At 43.2% G+C, this 21711-nt stretch overlaps 1 protein-coding gene across 1 annotated transcript in view; it reads right to left on the reverse strand.

Annotated features, from left to right (window-relative positions):
- LOC110488472 (dolichyl-diphosphooligosaccharide--protein glycosyltransferase subunit STT3B) overlaps positions 1–21711 on the reverse strand; it is a 95267-nt gene that overhangs the window by 7600 nt on the left and 65956 nt on the right. Inside the window, exons 4-10 of the mRNA XM_036970671.1 lie at positions 19433–19498; positions 13463–13562; positions 8257–8355; positions 6264–6410; positions 2562–2610; positions 2087–2241; positions 1294–1505 (exon numbers count right to left, since the gene is read on the reverse strand). Of these exons, the coding sequence (XP_036826566.1) occupies positions 1294–1505; positions 2087–2241; positions 2562–2610; positions 6264–6410; positions 8257–8355; positions 13463–13562; positions 19433–19498 (828 nt within the window). The remainder of the gene's footprint in view (positions 1–1293; positions 1506–2086; positions 2242–2561; positions 2611–6263; positions 6411–8256; positions 8356–13462; positions 13563–19432; positions 19499–21711) is intronic.

The following is a 21711-nucleotide window of genomic DNA, read 5'->3' on the forward strand; positions in this document are numbered from 1 at the left end:
TGGGCCACCAGGAGCCAGAACAGCTTCAAATAGATTCTACAAGTGTCTGGAACTTTAGTGGAGGGATGAGACACCAGTCTCCCCATGAGAAATCCATCATTTGTTGTTTTTTTTGTTGGTGGTGGAAAACACTCAGGCGCCGCTCCAGAATCTCCCATAAGTGTTCAATTGGTTTGAGATCTGGAGACAGCCACGGCATATGGTTTACATCAAACTAGTCAATGACCACTCGTGCATGTTTTCCCTCCTTTGAGAAAACTGAATTAAAAAAGGGGAGGGGGGAGATTTAGAAACACTTCTGCGCAATCACTTCGTTCCCACATTTTCTTGGGGGGGGGGGGTGCTAACTAACTGCTAACTAAATGGGAATCACAAAAACAGACAACTTCAGAAGTACAGGCCACTGAGGTACAATAAGAATTAGAAACTGCGTCTAAGATGTCCAACCGTTGTTCGAGGTAACTTACTCACGTTCGCAGACGCTGATTCATGTACGTCTATATCACGTCATCCAAAAAGATGGCAGACATCATAGGATGAATATAAAATGTTAATATCTTCATCTGTGATTGATCAAAACTAATATCAGCCTCAGCAACAATTTGAATAATTCAATGGATATTTTGTGCACCCTGGCCCCTTGATACAGACCCAGAAATCACCCTCTAGTGGCAAAAGTAAGAACTTCTGAAAATGCAGTCCGAGGAATATATATATATATATTTTGTAGAGGCATACTATGGCAAATGTGTGTAAACACAGTGCAGGAAATGGATTAAAATACTGAAAGTGAATGCTGGAATTAAACAATTAACTATGCACATCAGCAAAAACTGTGTGCATTAAGGAAATAGAAGCCTGGTTTGAATAGAAGCCCGTCTCTAATAAGTGCCTATTATGTTCAGTGATTTAAGCAAATGCCTGGGCTATTAATTGGAAGTTTTAGGGTACTTCAGTCACTAGAAGATGTGCGTACGCATGGTCTAAAGTTGGCATGGAGGAAAGGACATTTTCACTGCAAGTTCAGTTTTGATAACATTTCTGCAAGTACATATGCATAGCTGGCGCTGGATATAATTTATTTGACACATCTTCAATTTCTTATCGGCGTAGCACGCACCTCCGTGAGGAAAGGGTGCCCGCAACCCCCCCCAAAAAAGACCACCCCCCCGTTTTTTTTACAGTATTGAAAAGCATAATCGTCGGTATTTCAAAATATACAGTTTACACCATACCGGGGTATCGCCCAAGCCTATTAATGAATACGGGCCCTGGACTGTGACTCCTCCTGACCTTGTCATAGAGGTTCCCTGAGCTCCTTTTGTCATCCTCGTCACTGCTGTCCTCTACGGGAGGGTTCTCCCTCTTCATGTCATCCCCCAGGTAGTGCTCGAACACACTGGAGAAGGCAATGGCCGACAGCATGCACACCACCGGCGTCAAGGTCAGCATCAGGCGCACCATCACCCCGGCAAAGTAGACCGCGCTGATGGCATAGAGAGCCACTAGGGGGGGGGGGGGGCAGAGAGGCAAGAAAGATGAATTCAAATTAAAACAGCGTTTAACCCATGTCAAAAGTACACAGTGCACAACTCAGGTCTTCGGGGGTGTTTTTTTATACATTTATCTGAGACAGACTGATTTAGAGCTTGGTTATCAGTTGTGCAGGCTCTCGGGACAATCAATGACAATTGATCAATTAAAGGAAAACTAAATTTGGCATTTGTTTCATTAGTCCATTGTTGACATAAGCAAAACATTTTGGGACTTGTCAACAATTGACTAATGAAACAAATACCAATGGATGGTTTTTGGGTGGAGTTTTCCTTCCAGTTCAAGGGAAAAACAGAAACCACCTCAAGCGTAGCCCCTAATGCACTGGAGCAGTGGGATTCTGTTCAGAATTCCCTCTTCCACTCCAACTCCTAGGAACAGGTGTGTACAGTATATCAACAACATGGAGGATGCCCTTGCTTCAATGCATATTCCTCTCAAATCCCCAGATTCCCCTCCCAAATATTCCGATGTATTCAAATGATGTGTATGCATGTTGAGTATCGGTGTGTTTTAACGAGACCCGGTTTACCGAAGACGCGCTCGTCGTTGACATTCTTGATGCAGAACCAGAGGCCTGCTGGGAAGGTGCAGACCAGGATGTGGAGGTCAAAGAAGAATGACACCCAGGTGGTGGGTTGGTGCTCCGACACCGACGCGATGATGGGGATATGGATCTTAGCGTAGCTGGAAGAATAGAGGAGACAAACATCTGGTAATTCAGGGAATATGAAGATTCAAGAAACCAACTCAAAAAAGGGAACGGAAACGGAGAGCTAGAGTGCTGCTGTCAGCAAACAAACCGATTTATCATTGCTTAATGCAGAAATCAGACACGCTGCAGTTCATGTACAGAATGTAGCCTAAGTGTGTTTGGGAAGAAAAAGACAATGCTAGCATTTCCTTTGAGACTATGTATGGCGTAAGCCCTTTTGCAGACACACACGCACACACACACGTTCAATTCAACAACTGTTTCGTCGATAGGAAAGGTTAGCCGTGCTTACCCGGTGTCCCACAGAGAGTAGAATCGCCCACTCCACGGAGCGATGTAACCTAAATGAACCAACAATCAATCAATACACAGGACTGGGGAACTTGAACACACACATTATTGGTTATGACAGACTTTTTTTAGCATATGGTTGAAACTGGTGGGTGTCTGACAGTATGAGACAGTTTGCGTAGTGTACAAATATAATGACAAAGTGAAGAGGCCCTTGGGTGTAGGGCCATTCAATTATGGTCCTCAAGTTCCCAAAACGCTTCAGGTTTTCACTATCATCCATTCTAACCAGGGACTGATTCCAACCTGGGACACTCAATAAGCACAACTAACTACGAGGTAGAGAACCAATAATACATTTTATCCCCTCAGGACCGGAATTAAAATCGCCCTGTTTTAGTGGGTCAGGTATCTGTTCAGTAGTAGGGCATATGTGGGTCGGGACTCGAGTGGAATGTTGACCAGCGGAAAGTTAGCAATATGTTTATTGGGCAAGGGACATGAGTAACAAAGGGCACTCAACAGTACAAGCTAAAACGTGAAAGAGATAAAAACACTTCGCTATTATGGTATGAGGACTAGCTTGTGTAGTTGTACGTGTTAGTTGTTTATACCTGATCTACATGTACACAGGCATGTGCAACTATACAGGATACAGGGACCTGTTTGTGATAGTCAGGTGTATGAGTAACAGTGAGATATATATATATATATATAAGACACATCTGTGGTACACCTGATCTACATGTACACTATATACAAGTATGTGAGACACCCCTTCAAATTTGTGGATTCGGCTATTTCAGCCACACCCGTTGGAGTCAGCTGTATAAAATCGAGCACACAGCCATGCAATCTCCATAGACAAACATTGTCAGTAGAATGGCCTTACTGAAGCGCTCAGTGACTTTCAACATGGCACAGTCATATGATGCCACCTTTCCAACAAGTCAGTTCGTCAAATTTCTGCCCTGCTAGAGCTGCCCCCGGTCAACTGGAAGTGCTGTTATTGTGAAGGGGAAACGTCTAGGTGAAACAACGGCTCAGCCGCGAAGTGGTCGGCCACAAGCTCACAGAACGGGACCGCCGAGTGCTGAAGCGCATAGAGTATAAAAATAGTCTGACCTCGGTTGCAACACTCACTAGAGTTCCAGACTGATACTGGAAGCAACTTCAGCACAAAAACTGCTCGTCTGGAGCTTCATGAAATGGGTTTCCACGGCAGAGCAGCCGCACACAAGCCTAAGGTCACCATGCGCAATGCCATGGAGTAGTGTAAAGCTAGCTCGCTGCCATTGGACTCTGGAGCAGTAGAAACGCTTTCTCTGGAGTGATGAATCACACTTCATCATCTGGCAGTCTGACGAATGAATCTGGGTTTGGCGGATGCCAGGAGAACGCTACCTGCCCTAATGCATAGTGCCAACTGTAAAGTTTGGTAGAGGAGGAGGAATAATGGTCTGGGACTGTTTTTCATGGTTCGGGTCAAGCCCCTCAGATCCAGTGAAAGGAAATCTTAACGCTACACCATACAATGACATTCTAGATGATTCTGTGCTTCCAACTTTGGTGCAGGTCCTTTCCTGTTTCAGCATGAAAATGCCTCCGTGCACAAAGTGAGGTCCATACAGGAATGGTTTGTTGAGATCGGTGTGGAAAAACTTGACTGACCTGCACAGAGTCCTGACCTCAACCCTATCAAACACTGCCTGGATGAATTGGAACACCTGCAAGCCAAGTCTAATCACCCAACATCAGTGCCTGACCTCACTAATGCTCTTGTGGCTGAATGGAAGCAGGTCTCCACATCAATGTCCCAACATCTAGTGGAAAGCCTTCCCAGAAGAGTGGGAGCAATTCTATTAATGCCCATGATTGTGGAATGAGATGTTTGGCGAGCAGTCCACATGTCCACATACTTTTGGTCATGTAGTGTATGTTACTATATGGTATAGAAGAACTGGAACTTGTAGGTCAGGTGTATGTGTAAGTATATGGTATATGAGGATTTGGTTTTGAAAGCAAGGTGTATGTGCAATGTTGAGATATAGGGACTCACCTGTATATACCTGATACTACAGTATATATTGAGGAAGTCAGGTGTACGTGTAACTAACTACAGTGCCTTCAGAAAGTATTTATAGCTCCTTAACCTTTTCCACCTTTTTTGGTGTTCCAGCCTGAATTTAAAATGGATTACATTTAAATTTAGTGTCACTGGCCTACACACAATGCCTCTTCCTTTCAAAGTGGAATTATGTTTAGAACTGTTTCCAAGTTAACTAAAAATTTAAAGCTGAAATTCCTGGGGTCAATAAGTATTCAACCCCTTTGTTAAGGCAAGCCTAAAGTTCAGGCGTAAAAATGTGCTTAAGTCAAATAATAAATTGCATGGACTCACTGTGTGTAACAAGTGTTTAACAGGCTTTGAATGACTACCTCATCTCTGTACCCCACACATATAATTATAAAGTCCCTCAGTTGAGCAGTGAATTTCAAACACAGATTCAACCACAAAGACCAGGGAGGTTTTCCAATGCCTCGCAAAGGGCACCTATTAGTAGATGGGTAAAAAAAATAAAATAAAAAATAAAAAAAATATTACTGACAGAATATGCCTTTGAGCATGGTGACGTTATTAATTACACTTTGGATGGTGTATCAATACACCCAGTCACTACAAAGATACAGGGGTCCTTCTTAACCACTCAGGGATTTCATCACGAGGCCAATGATGAATTTAAAACAGAGTTTAATAATGGCTGTGATAGGAGAAAACTGAGGATGGATCAACATTGTAGTTACTAACCTGAGTGATAAAAGGAAGCTTGTACAGAATACAGATATTCCAAATCATGTATGACTTGCATAACATGACTTGCCTAGTTAAATAAAAGGTATCCTTTTTGCAATAAGGCATTAAAGTAAAACTCCCGAAAAATGTATAATCTAAGAAATTTACTTTATGTCCTGAATACAAAGCGTTATGTTTCAGACAAATCCAACATTGAGTACCACGCTTCATATTTTCAAGCATGGTGGTGGCTGCATCATGTTATGGGTATGCTTGTCATCTGCAAGGACTATTTTCTTTTTTTTATAAAAAGAAACAGCGCTAAGCACAGGCAACATCCTAGAGGAAAACCTGGCTCAGCCTGCTTTCCAAAAGACACCAGCAGACAAATTCACCTTTCAGCAGGAAATGAACCTAAAACACAAGGCCAAATCTACACTGGAGTTGCTTACCAAAACTACATTGAATGTTCGAGTGGCATAGTTAGTTTTGACTTAAAAATCGGCTTGAACATTTATGGCAAGACTTGAAAATGATTGTCTAGCAATGACCAACAACCAACTTGACAGAGCTTGAAGAATAATGTACAAATTTAGTACAATCCAGGTGTGCAAAGCCCTTACACAGAAAGACTCAACTGCAATCGCTGCCAAAAGGTGAGTCTAACATGTATTGACTCAGGAGTGTGATAGCTTATGTAAATATCTGTATTTAAATGTAATACATTTGCAAAAAAAAAATCTAAAAACATGTGTAGATGGGTGAGAAAACCCCCCAGATTTAATTCATTTTGAATTCAGACTAACAACAAAAAGTGGAACAAGTTTGAATACTTTCTGAAGGCCATGTGGTATAGGAGGACATGCTGCTCTGTAAGTCACGTGCATGTGTAATGGCATAGGAACTCACCGGTGTAGGTGAGATAGATGACGGTGAGGAACACCACCCCAGCAGCTAGCGACACCCCCAGGAAGAACAGGGTCTGGAACTCCTGCTTGGTGAGCCTGTCCTTCAGGTACTGCAGCAACGCATATGCCTGGAGCAGGGCAAACACGCCTGCAATCACAGAATCTCGGAGTTAGCACAGTATTACAACAACCTTAACCATTTGGGTCTCATGCGAGCAGGTTTGACGGTTGTCTTACTATAGATGTGCTTACACACTGATGCTGCAAATAACACAATATACCGGAATTGCAGGAACTGTTAAGACTGAAATGGGATCTCTGTTCTGTTATCTGATGTCGCTCTCTTGTGGAACTTCATGCTAATTGAACAAAGCCCTAGTTTCACAGGCAAAACAGAGGGGCACTTCCGATGTACGACCCCCCCCCAGCATTCCAAGGTCACAACTCCACCAGAACAATGTAAAAAAAAAAGCCCATCGCTCTGATGCTTTATTCTTCCCTTCCTGTCCCCGTCACGCTGGCTGTCGCTGTAGACACCGCCAGATGTTGCAAGCAGCTGCTGCCCGAAGCCAAACACGCCCAGACCTTTGAGAGAGTGACGGTGCTTTCCATTCCTCAAAGCCCACGTCGCTGCCGTGCTGTGCTGCCCCGGTCACCCGCATAACAAACACCACTTCAGAAATCAGACTGAAGCTACGTTAGACTAAGAGGAAGATAAAATGCATGCTTTAGAGGTACATCATCTTGTTACTAGTGATGTGACAAATTAAACGATAAGACAAATCCAGAAAAAGAAACATTAATTCACAATTCTGTTGCACTGCTGCAGGCAACAGTTTGGGTCGCATGGTGCGTCCCTTTCAGATGATTAAGCATTGCACCTGTACTACCAATGTGGTACCTAAATTCCACCTCCATAAAGTTTGCATTTCCCCACCTAATCACATGTCTTCCATACAGGACTTCACTGCTATCGCTTGACTTTCTCTGCCATTTTTCCAAGACTTTGTTCCAAAATAACTGATTCCTCGACTCCCATTTCTAAAAGCACGCAGAATCGACGCCTCAAATCCTCCGATTCAGTATTTTTTTAACAGACGAGACTGATAGGGGCACAATATAGGCAGGTCGGCCACCAGGCACTAGGCCTATCTATCGGCAATCAAAAGCTGTAGCTTCAGTAAAGCAGGGCCTATCATCAATGTGTATGCTAGCATATTCTACACGCAACAGACCGAAGGACGGAACACACGCTTGTCATTAGTGACGAGAAAGACCAGGCAAGCTAGCATGAGGGGGGAAAAGGGGCAGGCAGAAAGAACCGTGCACATATGTTTTGGAAATCTGTACATCGCAATGTCTTGTCGCCTGGCAAATACACCAAAGTATCATGAAGTTAATCTCTTCCTCTCTGGTTTTAAAGTGCAACACATAAATCGTTTTATTTGCGCATTGTAATTACGGAAAAATGTCCATAACATAGCTGGTGCAAATAGTGGAATGATGGTGTTTCACGCTTTAACTATTATTTTACCCGCCAGTGTTGTGATAGTCGTCTGTTGTCATCAATCCACTATTAGCGCCAGCTATGTGGACATTTTCTGAAATTAAAATGCAAAAATAAAACCCAGTGTAGCACATTAATAAACCCAGAGAGTAAGAGGCTAACTCTATGCTGCTTTGGTGAATTTGTGGTAATAGTGGAATGTTTCAGTCAAAATAAAGTTACTTTTGGTTCACCAGCTGGGACCGTTGGCGAGATGGGAACACAAACTGCATCAACGAAAATGATACAAAGGCACTGCCAATACAAGAGAACAACTGCTTGGTCATGGCCCAAGGTCTCTGTTGGAAATGTTTTTATTTTTTATTTTTTCTCTCAACGAGGTCATACCTGGTTAAAAAAATAAATAATTATAGAGCGGTTTGCGTCTCATAGCGAGTCGCGTCGCGAAGATCGCCCAGTAGACTAAAAGCGGGTGGGTGGGGCTTACCTGCTGCAGCCATGTGCTCACTGGTTCGAATTGGCTGGAAGCCCACAAAGGGGATCTGCATGGATAGCACCAGGCCCACGATGTAGAAAGTGCTATAAGCTGAAAGAGAGAAACAGAAAGAGGGAGATGAGATCAAACAAACAAAGTTGAACACAGATACGGTCCCATTCAAAAACCCAATCTCACTTCAGTTTGGGTTGTTAAGGAAAAGCGCCTTCTCTCTTTAGAGGTATTTAATGTGCATTGAGACTGAGTGGGAGTAAATACTAACGCCTCATCTGGAGAAATTTACTGAGAACATAGAAGTGGGCAAAGAAAAGTGCGGGGGGAGCCTAATGTGAGCCGACGGTGCAGTAAAACTACAGAACTCCCACCTTTGTAGCTGATCTGATCCTAAGGCATGTGCCCTAATTAAGATTTCATACTTTTCTGAACACTGGGGCTTTTGAAGTGACTGGCGAGCCCTGAGCACTCCTGACTCTGATTCATTTTTGCCTTATGACTGATGGAGGTAAGAGACGAAGAGATGAACTGTGTGAATTAGAGTTGTGAGTAACACTGACAACGCACTTTTGTTCAAGGACTCATTGTGCCAGCGCCGATGCCAATGAGGCATCTAGTTTTTTTTAGAAGAGCTTTCTCTATGGTATAACGAAGGAGAAAGGTTCAAACTAGATCAAAACGAGATGGTTGTGAAGCAAGGACTTACACAAGATGTCTGCTTGAAAATCAACGCAAATCCCTAATCTATTAAAGGGTGCTTGAAGTTGACAGCTTCTGCGAAGCATAAATATTTCGGAACAATTATTATTATTTTTTTTAAATGGAGAAAATGTTCTGCATTAACAAATGGTTCTTGTGGCAATATCTTTGCATTTTCCTCAAAGGATAATGGCAGTGCTTTAGTAGGCACTGCCAATATCCTTTGAGGAAAATGCAAAGAGATTGCGTATAACAGGGGGGTCAATGCCCTAAATTTTAAATAGGGACGTAATTTATTTTCAAAGCACCCAAGAACGGGGTACTGTTTACCTTGAGTAATATATATAATCAAGTGTAAACGATGCTTGATGCTAAACCATTTATCTTAACCCACCTAGCCTGCTGTTCCTTCAGCTTAGCTAAATATGTACTGCCTACGACGCTGCAGCATTTCTGCCTGTCTGACAATGATGTGATCTGTGTGAGCCTCAAGGACGAAAATAAGTCTGGTTCTTTTGATCATTGGTTTACTCAGAAATAGAAGCAATTTACAGTACGATATACGCAGTCAAATTCATAATTAAGCTCAGTTCTCAGTCACATTCCGGAGAGCAAACAAGTATTTGTGGCTGTTTTGAGGAAAACAGGTGTGTGGGGTCACATCTCTTTAGCAGATAGTTTATCTGATCGCAAACCTTGTGCGTGTACAAAACATCAGGAACACCTTCCTAATATTGATTTGCACCCCCCTTTGCCCTCAGGCCATGGACTCAACAAGGTGTTGAAAGCATTCCACAGGTACAGTGCCTTGCGAAAGTATTCGGCCCCCTTGAACTTTGCGACCTTTTGCCACATTTCAGGCTTCAAACATAAAGATATAAAACTGTATTTTTTTGTGAAGAATCAACAACAAGTGGGACACAATCATGAAGTGGAACGACATTTATTGGATATTTCAAACTTTTTTTAACAAATCAAAAACTGAAAAATTGGGCGTGCAAAATTATTCAGCCCCCTTAAGTTAATACTTTGTAGCGCCACCTTTTGCTGCGATTACAGCTGTAAGTCGCTTGGGGTATGTCTCTATCAGTTTTGCACATCGAGAGACTGAAATTTTTTCCCATTCCTCCTTGCAAAACAGCTCGAGCTCAGTGAGGTTGGATGGAGAGCATTTGTGAACAGCAGTTCAGTTCTTTCCACAGATTCTCGATTGGATTCAGGTCTGGACTTTGACTTGGCCATTCTAACACCTGGATATGTTTATTTTTGAACCATTCCATTGTAGATTTTCCTTTATGTTTTGGATCGTTGTCTTGTTGGAAGACAAATCTCCGTCCCAGTCTCAGGTCTTTTGCAGACTCCATCAGGTTTTCTTCCAGAATGGTCCTGTATTTGGCTCCATCCATCTTCCCATCAATTTTAACCATCTTCCCTGTCCCTGCTGAAGAAAAGCAGGCCCAAACCATGATGCTGCCACCACCATGTTTGACAGTGGGGATGGTGTGTTCAGCTGCGTTGCTTTTACGCCAAACATAACGTTTTGCATTGTTGCCAAAAAGTTCAATTTTGGTTACATCTGACCAGAGCACCTTCTTCCACATGTTTGGTGTGTCTCCCAGGTGTCTTGTGGCAAACTTTAAACAACACTTTTTATGGATATCTTTAAGAAATGGCTTTCTTCTTGCCACTCTTCCATAAAGGCCAGATTTGTGCAATATACGACTGATTGTTGTCCTATGGACAGAGTCTCCCACCTCAGCTGTAGATCTCTGCAGTTCATCCAGAGTGATCATGGGCCTCTTGGCTGCATCTCTGATCAGTCTTCTCCTTGTATGAGCTGAAAGTTTAGAGGGACGGCCAGGTCTTGGTAGATTTGCAGTGGTCTGATACTCCTTCCATTTCAATATTATCGCTTGCACAGTGCTCCTTGGGATGTTTAAAGCTTGGGAAATCTTTTTGTATCCAAATCCGGCTTTAAACTTCTTCACAACAGTATCTCGGACCTGCCTGGTGTGTTCCTTGTTCTTCACGACGCGCTCTGTGCTTTTAACGGACCTCAGACTATCACAGTGCAGGTGCATTTATACGGAGACTTGATTACACACAGGTGGATTGTATTTATCATCATTAGTCATTTAGGTCAACATTGGATCATTCAGAGATCCTCACTGAACTTCTGGAGAGAGTTTGCTGCACTGAAAGTAAAGGGGCTGAATAATTTTGCACGCCCAATTTTTCAGTTTTTGATTTGTTAAAAAAGTTTGAAATATCCAATAAATGTCGTTCCACTTCATGATTGTGTCCCACTTGTTGTTGATTCTTCACAAAAAAATACAGTTTTATATCTTTATGTTTGAAGCCTGAAATGTGGCAAAAGGTCGCAAAGTTCAAGGGGGCCGAATACTTTCGCAAGGCACTGTATGCTGGCCCATGTTGACTCCAATATTTCCCATAGTGGTGTCAAGTTGGCTGGATGTCCTTTGGGTGATGGACTATCCTTGATACACACAGGAAACTGTTGAGCGTGAAAAACCCAAGAGCGTTGCAGTTCTTTACAAACTCAACCCGGTTCGCCTGGCACCCACTACCATATCCCGTTCAAAGACACTCAAATCTTTTCTTGCCCATTCACCCTCCGAATGGCACAAATACACAATCCATGTCTCAAGGCTTAAAAATCCTTCTTTAACCCCTCTCCATCTACACCAGGTATTCCCAAACCGGGGTACGCATTACCCCCAGGGGTACGCGTAATGCCGTCGGGGGGGTACTCCAAACAAACATGTGATTCACATTTCCAAACCGTCCATTTAAGTTTTCCATCAGGGCTATATATATGATGTTTTTTTTCCTCGTCTGAGTAGCCTCGTTTCACTGCCAAAAACAATTAAACCATCTAGAGTTCAACGAAACAATGTCAAATACAGGTAGCCTAGTCAAATAATTGACATCCAATCACATTAACGCAGCTGCTGCTCATGTTGGTATTTGTACTGATGGCGCAAAAGACGGAGACATGGTGGAGTGGTAATGCGCATGCAAGCAGTTGCTCCCGACGCCACTTGGGTACACTGCAGCGTCCAAGAGGCTCTTGCTGCCAAGGGAATGCCTGACAGCTTGAAAGACGTTTTGGACACTACAGTGAAAATGGTTAACTTTGTTAAAGCAAGGCCCCTGAACGCTCGTGTATTTTCTGCACTATGCAATGATATGGACAGCGACCATGTAACGCTTTAATGACATGCTGGTTATCAAGGGGCAATGTATGGACATGTTTTTTGGAATTGAGTAACGAGCTTAACGTTTTTACTGACCATCATTTACACTTGTTTGACTGCTTTCATGATGAGTTTCTCACACGACTGGCCTATCTGGATGATGCCCCTCCCCCTCGCCCGAATGATCTGAATCTAGGATTACAGGGTCTCTCCGCAACTATATTCAATGTGCGGGACAAAATTGAGTCTATGATTAAGAAGTTGGAGCTCTATGTCTGCATTAGCAAGGACAACACAGGTCTGTCCATCATTGTAGGATTTTTTTGTGTGCAAATGAACTCAAGCTTACAGACAATGTCAAATGTAATATAGCGAAGCAGCTGAGTTGGGTGCGCAATTATGCAGGTACTTTCCTGAAACGGATGACAAACAGCTAGATTCGTTATCCCTTTCATGCCCTGCCTCCAGTCCACTTACCGATATCTGAACAAGGGAGCCTCATCGAAATTGCAACAAGCCGTTCTGTGAAAATGTTATTTAAATCAGAAGCAACTGCCAGATTTCTGGATTGGGCTGCGTTCTGAATATCCTGCCTTGGCAAATCGCGCTGTTAAGACACTGATGCCCTTTGCAACCACGTACCTATGTGAGAGTGGATTCTCGGCCCTCACTAGCATGAAAACTAAATACAGGCACAGACTGTGGAAAAAGATTTAAGACGGAGACTCTCCAATACAACATTGCAGTTATGTGCATCCTTTCAAGCACAACCTTCTCATTAACCTGTGGTGAGTTATTCCCCCATTTTCAATGAACAAATCAGGTTTTATATGTAAGACGGTTAAGAGCTAAATTATTGATGATTATTATTATATTATTATTTGTGCACTGGTTCTATAAGAGCTCTGTCACTTCCCACAAGCCGGGTTGTGACAAACTCACTCATTCTTATGTTTAATACATTTATTGTATGGTGTGTGTGTGGCAGGCTTACAGTGACAAAAAAAGAGAAAAACATTTGAAAGTGCTCTGACCCTGGTGCTAGAGGGGGGTACGCAGCTGGAGGTTGAACGTTTGAAGGGGTACGGGACTATAAAAAGTTTGGGAACCACTGATCGAAGTGAATTTAAACAAGTGACATCAATAAGGGAACTTCGCCTGGATTCACCTGGTCAGTTCATGTAATGTTCTTAATGGTTTTGTACACTCAGTGTAGGGGAGAGGGGGGGGGGGGGTGTTTATGATCACATCTCTTTGGCAGATGAAAGTGTTTTGTGGTCACTCACCGATGTAGACCCTCCTGCTGTAGCGCTGCATGAGCAGCAGCACAAAGACATGCAAAGGGATCAGGTTGATGATGAAGACATATCCTCCCCATGCTGACACCTGCAACAAACACAGCCATCAGCAAAACACACTCGCACGCCACCAGGAACGCATGGGAATACGCAGTGGACCAATAGAAAACCAATGCAATCATGTTTAAACACTATGACCGCAAGGTAAAAATGCATCAATAACTTTAAAAGCTCCATGAAATGATGCGTCGACACTTTGTCTGACTTGGAACGTGAAACAAGGGGCCTATAAAATACTCTACAAAAAAACATCAACTCCAGTACGTAGGATGTGCAGAGCAGTCGGAGAGAGAAAGTACTCACACACACCTGCTTAGCCACACAATCACACATTTCATTCACAAATCACTCATCTACGATAAAAAATATGTTTTGCAATTACTGCTAATTGCGGGGGGGAGAGAGAGAGACTCAAGTTTGTTCAGGAGTGGTTAAGCGAAATTATCTTTTCAGCCATTTACATCTTTAGCTTCAGATGGTGAGAGCTAAATTAGGTGCAGTTGAAGCCTAACCTGAATGAATACGGAGACGACTCCCATTTTGAGCTACTTTTCTGTGATGACACAGCCGCAGTGGTTCTCTGTGAGAAGAGGTTGTTCATTGAAAACAACGCTGACGCAGAGGGACTGCTGGGGGGGTATCAGTGAGGAGAGAGTGAGGTTAGTATCAATGTGCGAGGGTCGCTTGACGCAGCCTCCCAGCCACAAAGTGTAATTTGACCAAACATCTCACACATGTACTGCTAATGACCTCATTGTTGTGTGTGTGTGTGTGTGTGTGTTACTGCCCCCACATGATTTTGAGGGTTGAATAAGCAACGAGCAATCTTCTGGAGTCACCGAGCCATATCAAACACAAAGCTTGAACCAACTCTTCACTCAGACTGAAATCTCTGCACCACCAAGCACAAAATATCTTGTTTACTACCAAAAAAGTCTGTTAACTTCTTGAGTGTAGGGGGCAGTATTTTGATGTTGGGATGAATAACGTACCCAAATGAAACTTCTCAGGCCCAGAATATGCATCTAATTGTCAGATTAGGATAGAAAACACTAAAGTTTCCAAAACTGTCAAAATATTGTCTGTGAGTATAACAGAACTGATATTGCAGACGAAAACCTGAGGAAAATCCAAAGAGGAAGTGCCTTCTATTTTGAAAGCTCCCTGTTCCATTGCATGCCTTCCCTCCATTTAAAGGGATATCAACCAGGCTCCTTTTCCTATGGCTTCCACATGGTCCGAACAGTCTTTAGACAGTTTGAGGCTTTTATTCTGAAAAATGAGCGAGAAATATCACATCACTGGATGGTGGATGGCTGGGTGCCAGAGTTTTACATGCGCGAGCAGCTTGGAGCAGACATTTTCTCGCTCTCCCTCTCTCTCCTATTGAAAAAGCTAGGGTCTAAATATTATCAATTATTTATTGTAAAAACAACCTGAGGATTGATTTTTTAAAAACTGACATGTTTCTACGAACTTTACGGATACTATTTGGAATTTGTCTGCCCCGTCGTGACCGCTTGAGCCTGTGGATTTCTGAACATAACACGCCAACCAAATGGAGGTATTTTGGATATAAAAATATTTTTTATGGAACAAAAGGAACATTTGTAACTGGGAGTCTCGTGAGTGCAAACATCCGAAGATCATCAAAAGTAAGCGATTCATTTTATTGCTCTTCTGACCAATCTACTTTGATGCTAGCTGTTTGTAATGTTTTGTCTGCTGAGCGAGATGTCCTTACATAAACGCTTGGTTTGCTTTCGCCTTTAAAAAAAAATATATATCTGACACGCCAGGTGGATTTACAACGAGATAAGCTATGTTTTGCTATATTGCACTTGTGATTTCATGAAAATTAAATATTTTTAGTAATTTCATTTGAATTTGGTGCTTTGCAATTCAGCGGATGTTGACGGAAATGATCCTGCTAAAGGGATCGGTGCACCACGAAGCTAAGAGACTGAGGTAGCTGAAAGAGCTGGTGCATACACTATCAATATGCCTGTTAGAGTAAATAAACTCAGCAAAAACTAAACTTCCGCACTGTCAACTGGAAATATTTTCAGCAAACAAAAATGTGTAAATATTTGTATGAACATAAATTTCAACAGACAAACTGAACAAGTCAAATCAAAAGTAAGTATCTGGTGTGGCCAACAGCTGCATCAAGTGCATCTCCTCCTCATGGACTGCACCACACCACATTTGCCAGTTCTTGCTGTGACATGTTGACCCACACTTCCACCAAGGCATCTGCAAGTTCCCGGACATTTGAGGGGAATGGCCCTAGCCCTCACCCTCTGGTCCAACAGGTCCCAGACGTGCTCAATGGGATTGAGATCCGGGCTCTTCACTGGCCATGGCAGAACACTGACATTCCTGTCTTGCAGGAAATCACACACAGAGCAAGCAGTATGGCTGGTGGGATTGTCATGAGGGTCATGTCAGGATGAGCCTGCAGGAAGGGTACCACATGAGGGAGGAGGATGTCTTCCCTGTAATGCACGGCGTTGAGATTGCCTGTTATGACAACAAGCTCAGTCCGATGATGCTGTGGCACACTGCCCCAGACCATGACGGACCGTCCACCTCCAAATCAATCCCGCTCCAGAGTACAGGCTTCGATGTAACGCTCATTCCTTCGACGATAAAAGCAAATCCGACCATCACCCCTGGTGAGACAAAATTGCAACTAGTCAGCGAAGAGCACTTTTTGCCAGTCCTGTCTGGTCCAGCGACAGCGGGTTTGTGCCCATAGGCAACGTTGTTGCCGGTGATGTCTGCCTTATACAACAGGCCTACAAGCCCTCAGTCCAGCCTCTCTCAGCCTATTGCAGACAGTCTGAGCACTGATGGAGGGATTGTGCATTCCTAGTGTAACTCGGGCAGTTGTTGCCATCCTGTACCTGTCCCGCAAGTGTGATGTTCGGATGTACCGATCCTGTGCAGGTGTTGTTACACGTGATCTGCCACTGCGAGGAAGATCAGCTGTCCATCCTGTCTCTCTGTAGCGCTGTCTTAGGCGTCTCACAGTACGTTACAATTTATTGCCCTGGCCACATCTGCAGTCCTCATGTCTCCTTGCAGCATGCCTAAGGCTTGTTCACACAGATGAGCAGGGACCCTGGGCATCTTTCTTTTTGTGTTTTTCCAGAGTCAGTAAAAAGGCCTCTTTAGGGCCCTAACTTTTCTCAACTGTGACCTTAATTGCCTACCGTCTGTAAGTTGTTAGTGTCTTAATGACCGTTCCACAAGTGTATGTTCATTAATTGTTTATGGTTCATTGAACAAGCATGGGAAACAGTGTTCAAACCCTTTACAATGAAGATCTGTGAAGTTATTTGGATTTCTACAAATTATCTTTGAAAGACAGGGTCCTGAAAAAGGGACGCTTCTTTTTACTGAGTTTATAATGTACTTATCGATATAGTTCAACTTTTAGCTGGAAACTTCACTTATCACAAAAAAGGCCACATCCTCATATCATCTGGGTGTATTGAAACATCTGAGTGACATCCTTGTAAGGCTTTCATGCCATGTTCTGACAGGATTTCTGAGAAGGGCAGTTGTCCTTCGAGAAGAGTCCCTTACAATTCAATGAGGAATAACTTTCTCAGTATGTTACAATACAACCAGGTGGACGAGCAGTTTGTTACAATACAACGAGGAGGAAGGGCTGTTACACTATGTTAGGGCTTCCTATGGGCCCAACGCTAACCTGTTAGTACATGTACTACAACAAGTGCATCTCAAGGTAGCATTTGGCCCTGTGACCCTAATGGACAGGTCTAACTGCTGTCATAATGGGGTCAGCAAAGAACCAGACACCATTCGACTTTAGCCATTCTCCTTTACTCACGCTCCACTGGTCTTATTTCTATCAAGCAGCATAGGGGGATGGAGGGTATTGCAGTGATAAAAGGGCATAGGGGTCTTGCTACGGGGCTAAATTCGATTGCCTCAGAAGGCGGCATAAAGAGGCTCAGGGACCTCTGCGGGGGGGGGGGGGGGTAGAATGCGGGAAACAGAATAACCTGAGATGCTGTTGGTCACCTAAGGGGGTATCAGATAACATGAGTGAAGGATATAAGCTGGGACTGGAGCCTCAACTGAGAAAGAATGTTATTTGTGGGAGAAAGTTGTCTTGTTGAAAGTCAGGTGGGGCCCGGGTAGGTAGGTAAACCACTGCAAAGCTCTGCATAGGTTTCTTCACTGTATAGAAAAAGGGCCTCGAGTTGTGATTTTATCGCTCGACTTCTAATAATAACCTCCAGAAAGCAGTACGTCTTGCAATAATCACCTGAAGAGCTGAGTTGTGCTGCTGAGAATGCCTCATAAATACTTTATGAGTGAAAAGAACTTCAGAAGTGCTCCCATGATGCTCGTGGTTGGAGAGGGAGAAAGGGAGGTTCTGGCAGGGTAGGAGGCAGTCGTCACAGGAACTTAGGGAAAACACGATCTCTCCCGGGAGACATGAGAGGGAACGTCACGCAGCTCTCACAGTAGGGGTTTTCGCAGGTCTTGTCCATCATGACGTTTCAACTGAGCTTCCCCTCTCCCTCCCTGGCCTGATGACAGAGCTGAGCAGGGAATTTCTCACTGGGCATTGCAAATGTGTCATGTTCAATTAAGCCTCATGGATGAGTGAGTATCCTTAAAATCAACAGTGGGAGGGGAGAAACGATGGAGGGGGTAGATATTGCAGCTTGGTACTACTATCAAGTATTATTTGAAAAGGTCGGGTCATACAAATTTCCAAGGTGGCAAAGGTCCAGATGAATAATGTCATTTAAAAATTGGCGTACTAACAAACCCCCACCCCCGAAACTGTTCACACCCCTCTTGTTGGCGGGGGGAAAATGTTAGTTTTAAAGCCAGATTTCACACAGTTGAACACATTAAGCAGACAATTTGCTGTTTTAAAAGCTCATTTTTTGCAATTATACATATTGTTCCACGTCTTCTGTTTATATGATACCAGGTGTTGAAGCCGCGGTCCGTATTGACCCTCTTCTGGGTCCGGTTCCGGTTCGCTAGTTGAGTATGGAGGCCCAAGAGGGTAGTGAGAGTGTGAAAAAGTTGGGCTTGTCGTCTCACCAACAAACCCTGCAAACCCTGTTGGTGGGAGGGTAGAGCGGGGTTGTGACTAGAGGGAGTACACCTACAACCGGAAGTTAATTTTTGTAAAAGGTTATGATAGCATTTTAGCTTACCGTAACCGTAAATATTTTCCTAGCCTGCCATGTTAATGATTCTAACAAGCTACAAAAAAAAGTAACTTCCGGTCGTAGCTGTACTCCCTCTACTCAGAACCGTATGGAGGGGAAGGTCGAAATAGTCTCACTCCAGATCTTTGAGGAGCGAGAGAGAACGAGAGGGGCTTATAAAAATTGGTGTGGTTTCTCGCTGTAGAAAATCTCCCCGCTCTCATCTCTTTTCAAATGTGGTCATTAGTGGCTTGTGGCTTTCCCCTTCTCTCTTCCTGCGGAGCTTGGATGCTGGGCCTCGACATGATCGATGGGAGCTGGATGTCTATAATCCATTTCATTTGACATCTGTCTCTTCCCGAGCTGAGGGGAGATTTAACTGAAGATGCTGGAAGCAGAAGATAATTGCAGGCACTCAACATCACCAATCGTACACAAAAGAGACCTGTCTGGGAGGCAGTTGGCGCAGTTTCTCTTCTCTCTCTCCATCGACCAAAAGGTTTAACGCGCCGGTGCAGACTCCATTTTCATGTCAAAAGCGGTAACGAGCAGCGTCTACGATCGTACTCAACGCTATCTTAATGTAATCATGACTTCCAATTCCCAGAGATGGGATGCTACGTTAATGTAAATCAATGACACTGTTTGTGTGTTTCCGACTAACAATTAAGGCTCTTTGGACACTCACCATGTAGAAGTAGGAGAGGCAGCAGCCAATGGACCAGAACACCGAGCCGGTTTTGATCGACTTCACCTATGAGGGAGAGAACAGACAAACGGTTAAGGACTAGTAAACTGACAAAGCAAAAAACAGTTTAGAAATGTTTGCAAATGTCTCAAAACACTGAAAAGTTATATTTACATAAGTATTCAGACCCTTTATTCAGTACTTTGTGGAAGCACCTTTATGCAGCAATTACAGCCTGGAGTCTTCGTGGGTATGAAGCTACAAACTTGGCACACCTGTATTTGGGGAGTTTCTCCCATTCTTCTGTGCAGATCCTCTCAAGCTCTGTCAGGTTGGATGGGTGTGTCGCTACACAGCAATTTTCAGGTCTCTCCAGAGATGTTCCATCAGATTCAAGTCCGGGCTCTGGCTGAGCCACTCAAGGACATTGAGACTTGTCCCGAAGCCTCGTACTACTTTGTCTTGGCTGTGTGCTAAAGGGTCTTTGTCCTGTTGGAAGGTGAACCTTCGCCCCAATCTGAGGTCCTGAGCAGGTTGTTTTCATCAAGGATCTCTGTACTTTGCTCCATTGATCTTTCCCTCAATCCTGACTAATCTCCCAGTCCCTGCTGCTGAAAAACATCCCCACAGCATGCTGCCAATACCATGCATCACTATAGGGCTGGTGCCAGGTTTCTTCCAGACGTGACGCTTGGCATTCAGGCCAAAGAGTTCAATCTTGGTTTCATCAGACGAGAGAAACTAGTTTCTCATGGTCTGACAGTCTTGGTGCCATTTGGCAAACGCCAAGCGGGTTGTCATGGGCCTGATTTGTAGAGTGCTGCAGAGATGGGAAAACCTTCCTGAAGGACAACCATCTCCACAAAGGAACTCAGTGACCATTGGGTTTTTGGTTAACTCCCTGACCAAGGCCCTTCTACCCCAATTGCTCAGTTTGGCTGGGCAGCCAACTCTAGGAATAGTCTTGGTGGCTCCAAACCTCTTCCGTTTAAGAATGATAGAGGCCACTGTGTTCTTGAGGACCTTCAACGCTGCAGAAATATTTTGGTACCATTCCTCAGATCTGTGCCTCGGCACAATCCTGTCTCTGAGCTCTACAGACAATTCCTTCAACCTCATGGCTTGATTTTTGCACTAATATGCACAGTCAACTGTTGGATCTTATAGTCAGGTGTGTGCCTTTCCAAATCATTTCCAATCAATTGAATTTACCACAGGTGGCTTCCAATCAAGTTGTAGAAACATCAGGGATGCTCAATGGAAACAGGATGCACCTGAGCTCAATTTTGAGTCTCATAGAAAGGGTCTGAATACCTATGTAAATAAGGTTCCTGTTCATTTGTAATACATTTGTAAAAAAAAAAAAAGTAATTTTCACTTTGTCATTATGGGCTATTGTATGTAGATTTGTAGTCACGCATGAGTCACTGAATGTAATTTGAAAGAGGAAGTACTTTAAGGATATGTTTTCGTTTGTCTCCTCCATCTCCACTAACCCAAGCGAATTGTATGGATTTCTTTCCTAATAATAATGTAAAATTAACATCTGTACAGAAAGACTCATGTGAAGGCCAAATTCCAGAGGAGGAACTTCTTGATGGAATTAAAGCCTTTAAGGCTGGGAAAACTCCGGGGCTGGATGGCATACCCGTGTAAGTACACCAAACATTTTTTGATATACTCAGAGGACCATTATTAGCATGTTTTAACAACTCCTATATAAAATGGTAGATTATTGAACACACAAGGACATTCTCACTTGAAACAGGACCCAAGTGGTGTATATATAAAGATCCAGTCCATTTTAAAAAAGTGGGGGCCTCTTACACTTCAGTGTTGTGATGCAAAAAATCCTAGCAAAATGCTTGCCACATAGAATTTAAAAAATATTGTCAGATATTATTCCTCCTAATCAGACAGTTTTTTTTTTTTACATGGACAATACATTGGAGATAATAAAAGACAAGTAATGGAAACAATAGAATACTATGAAATATCAGGAACACCAGGCCTGGTTTTCATAGCTGATTTTGAAAAAGCTTTTGATAAAGTACGACTGGAGTTTATACAGTGGGGCAAAAAAGTATTTAGTCAGCCACCAATTGTGCAAGTTCTCCCACTTAAAAAGATGAGGCTTGTAATTTATCATCATAGGTACACTTCAACTATGACAGACAAAATGAGAAAAAAAAAATCCAGAAAATTACATTGTAGGATTTTTAATGAATTTATTTGCAAATTATGGTGTAAAATAAGTATATATGTAGATATCTACATAA

The sequence above is a fragment of the Oncorhynchus mykiss genome, chromosome 32 (genome assembly GCF_013265735.2).
Source record: "Oncorhynchus mykiss isolate Arlee chromosome 32, USDA_OmykA_1.1, whole genome shotgun sequence".
In the NCBI taxonomy this organism is placed as follows: Eukaryota; Metazoa; Chordata; class Actinopteri; order Salmoniformes; family Salmonidae; genus Oncorhynchus; species Oncorhynchus mykiss.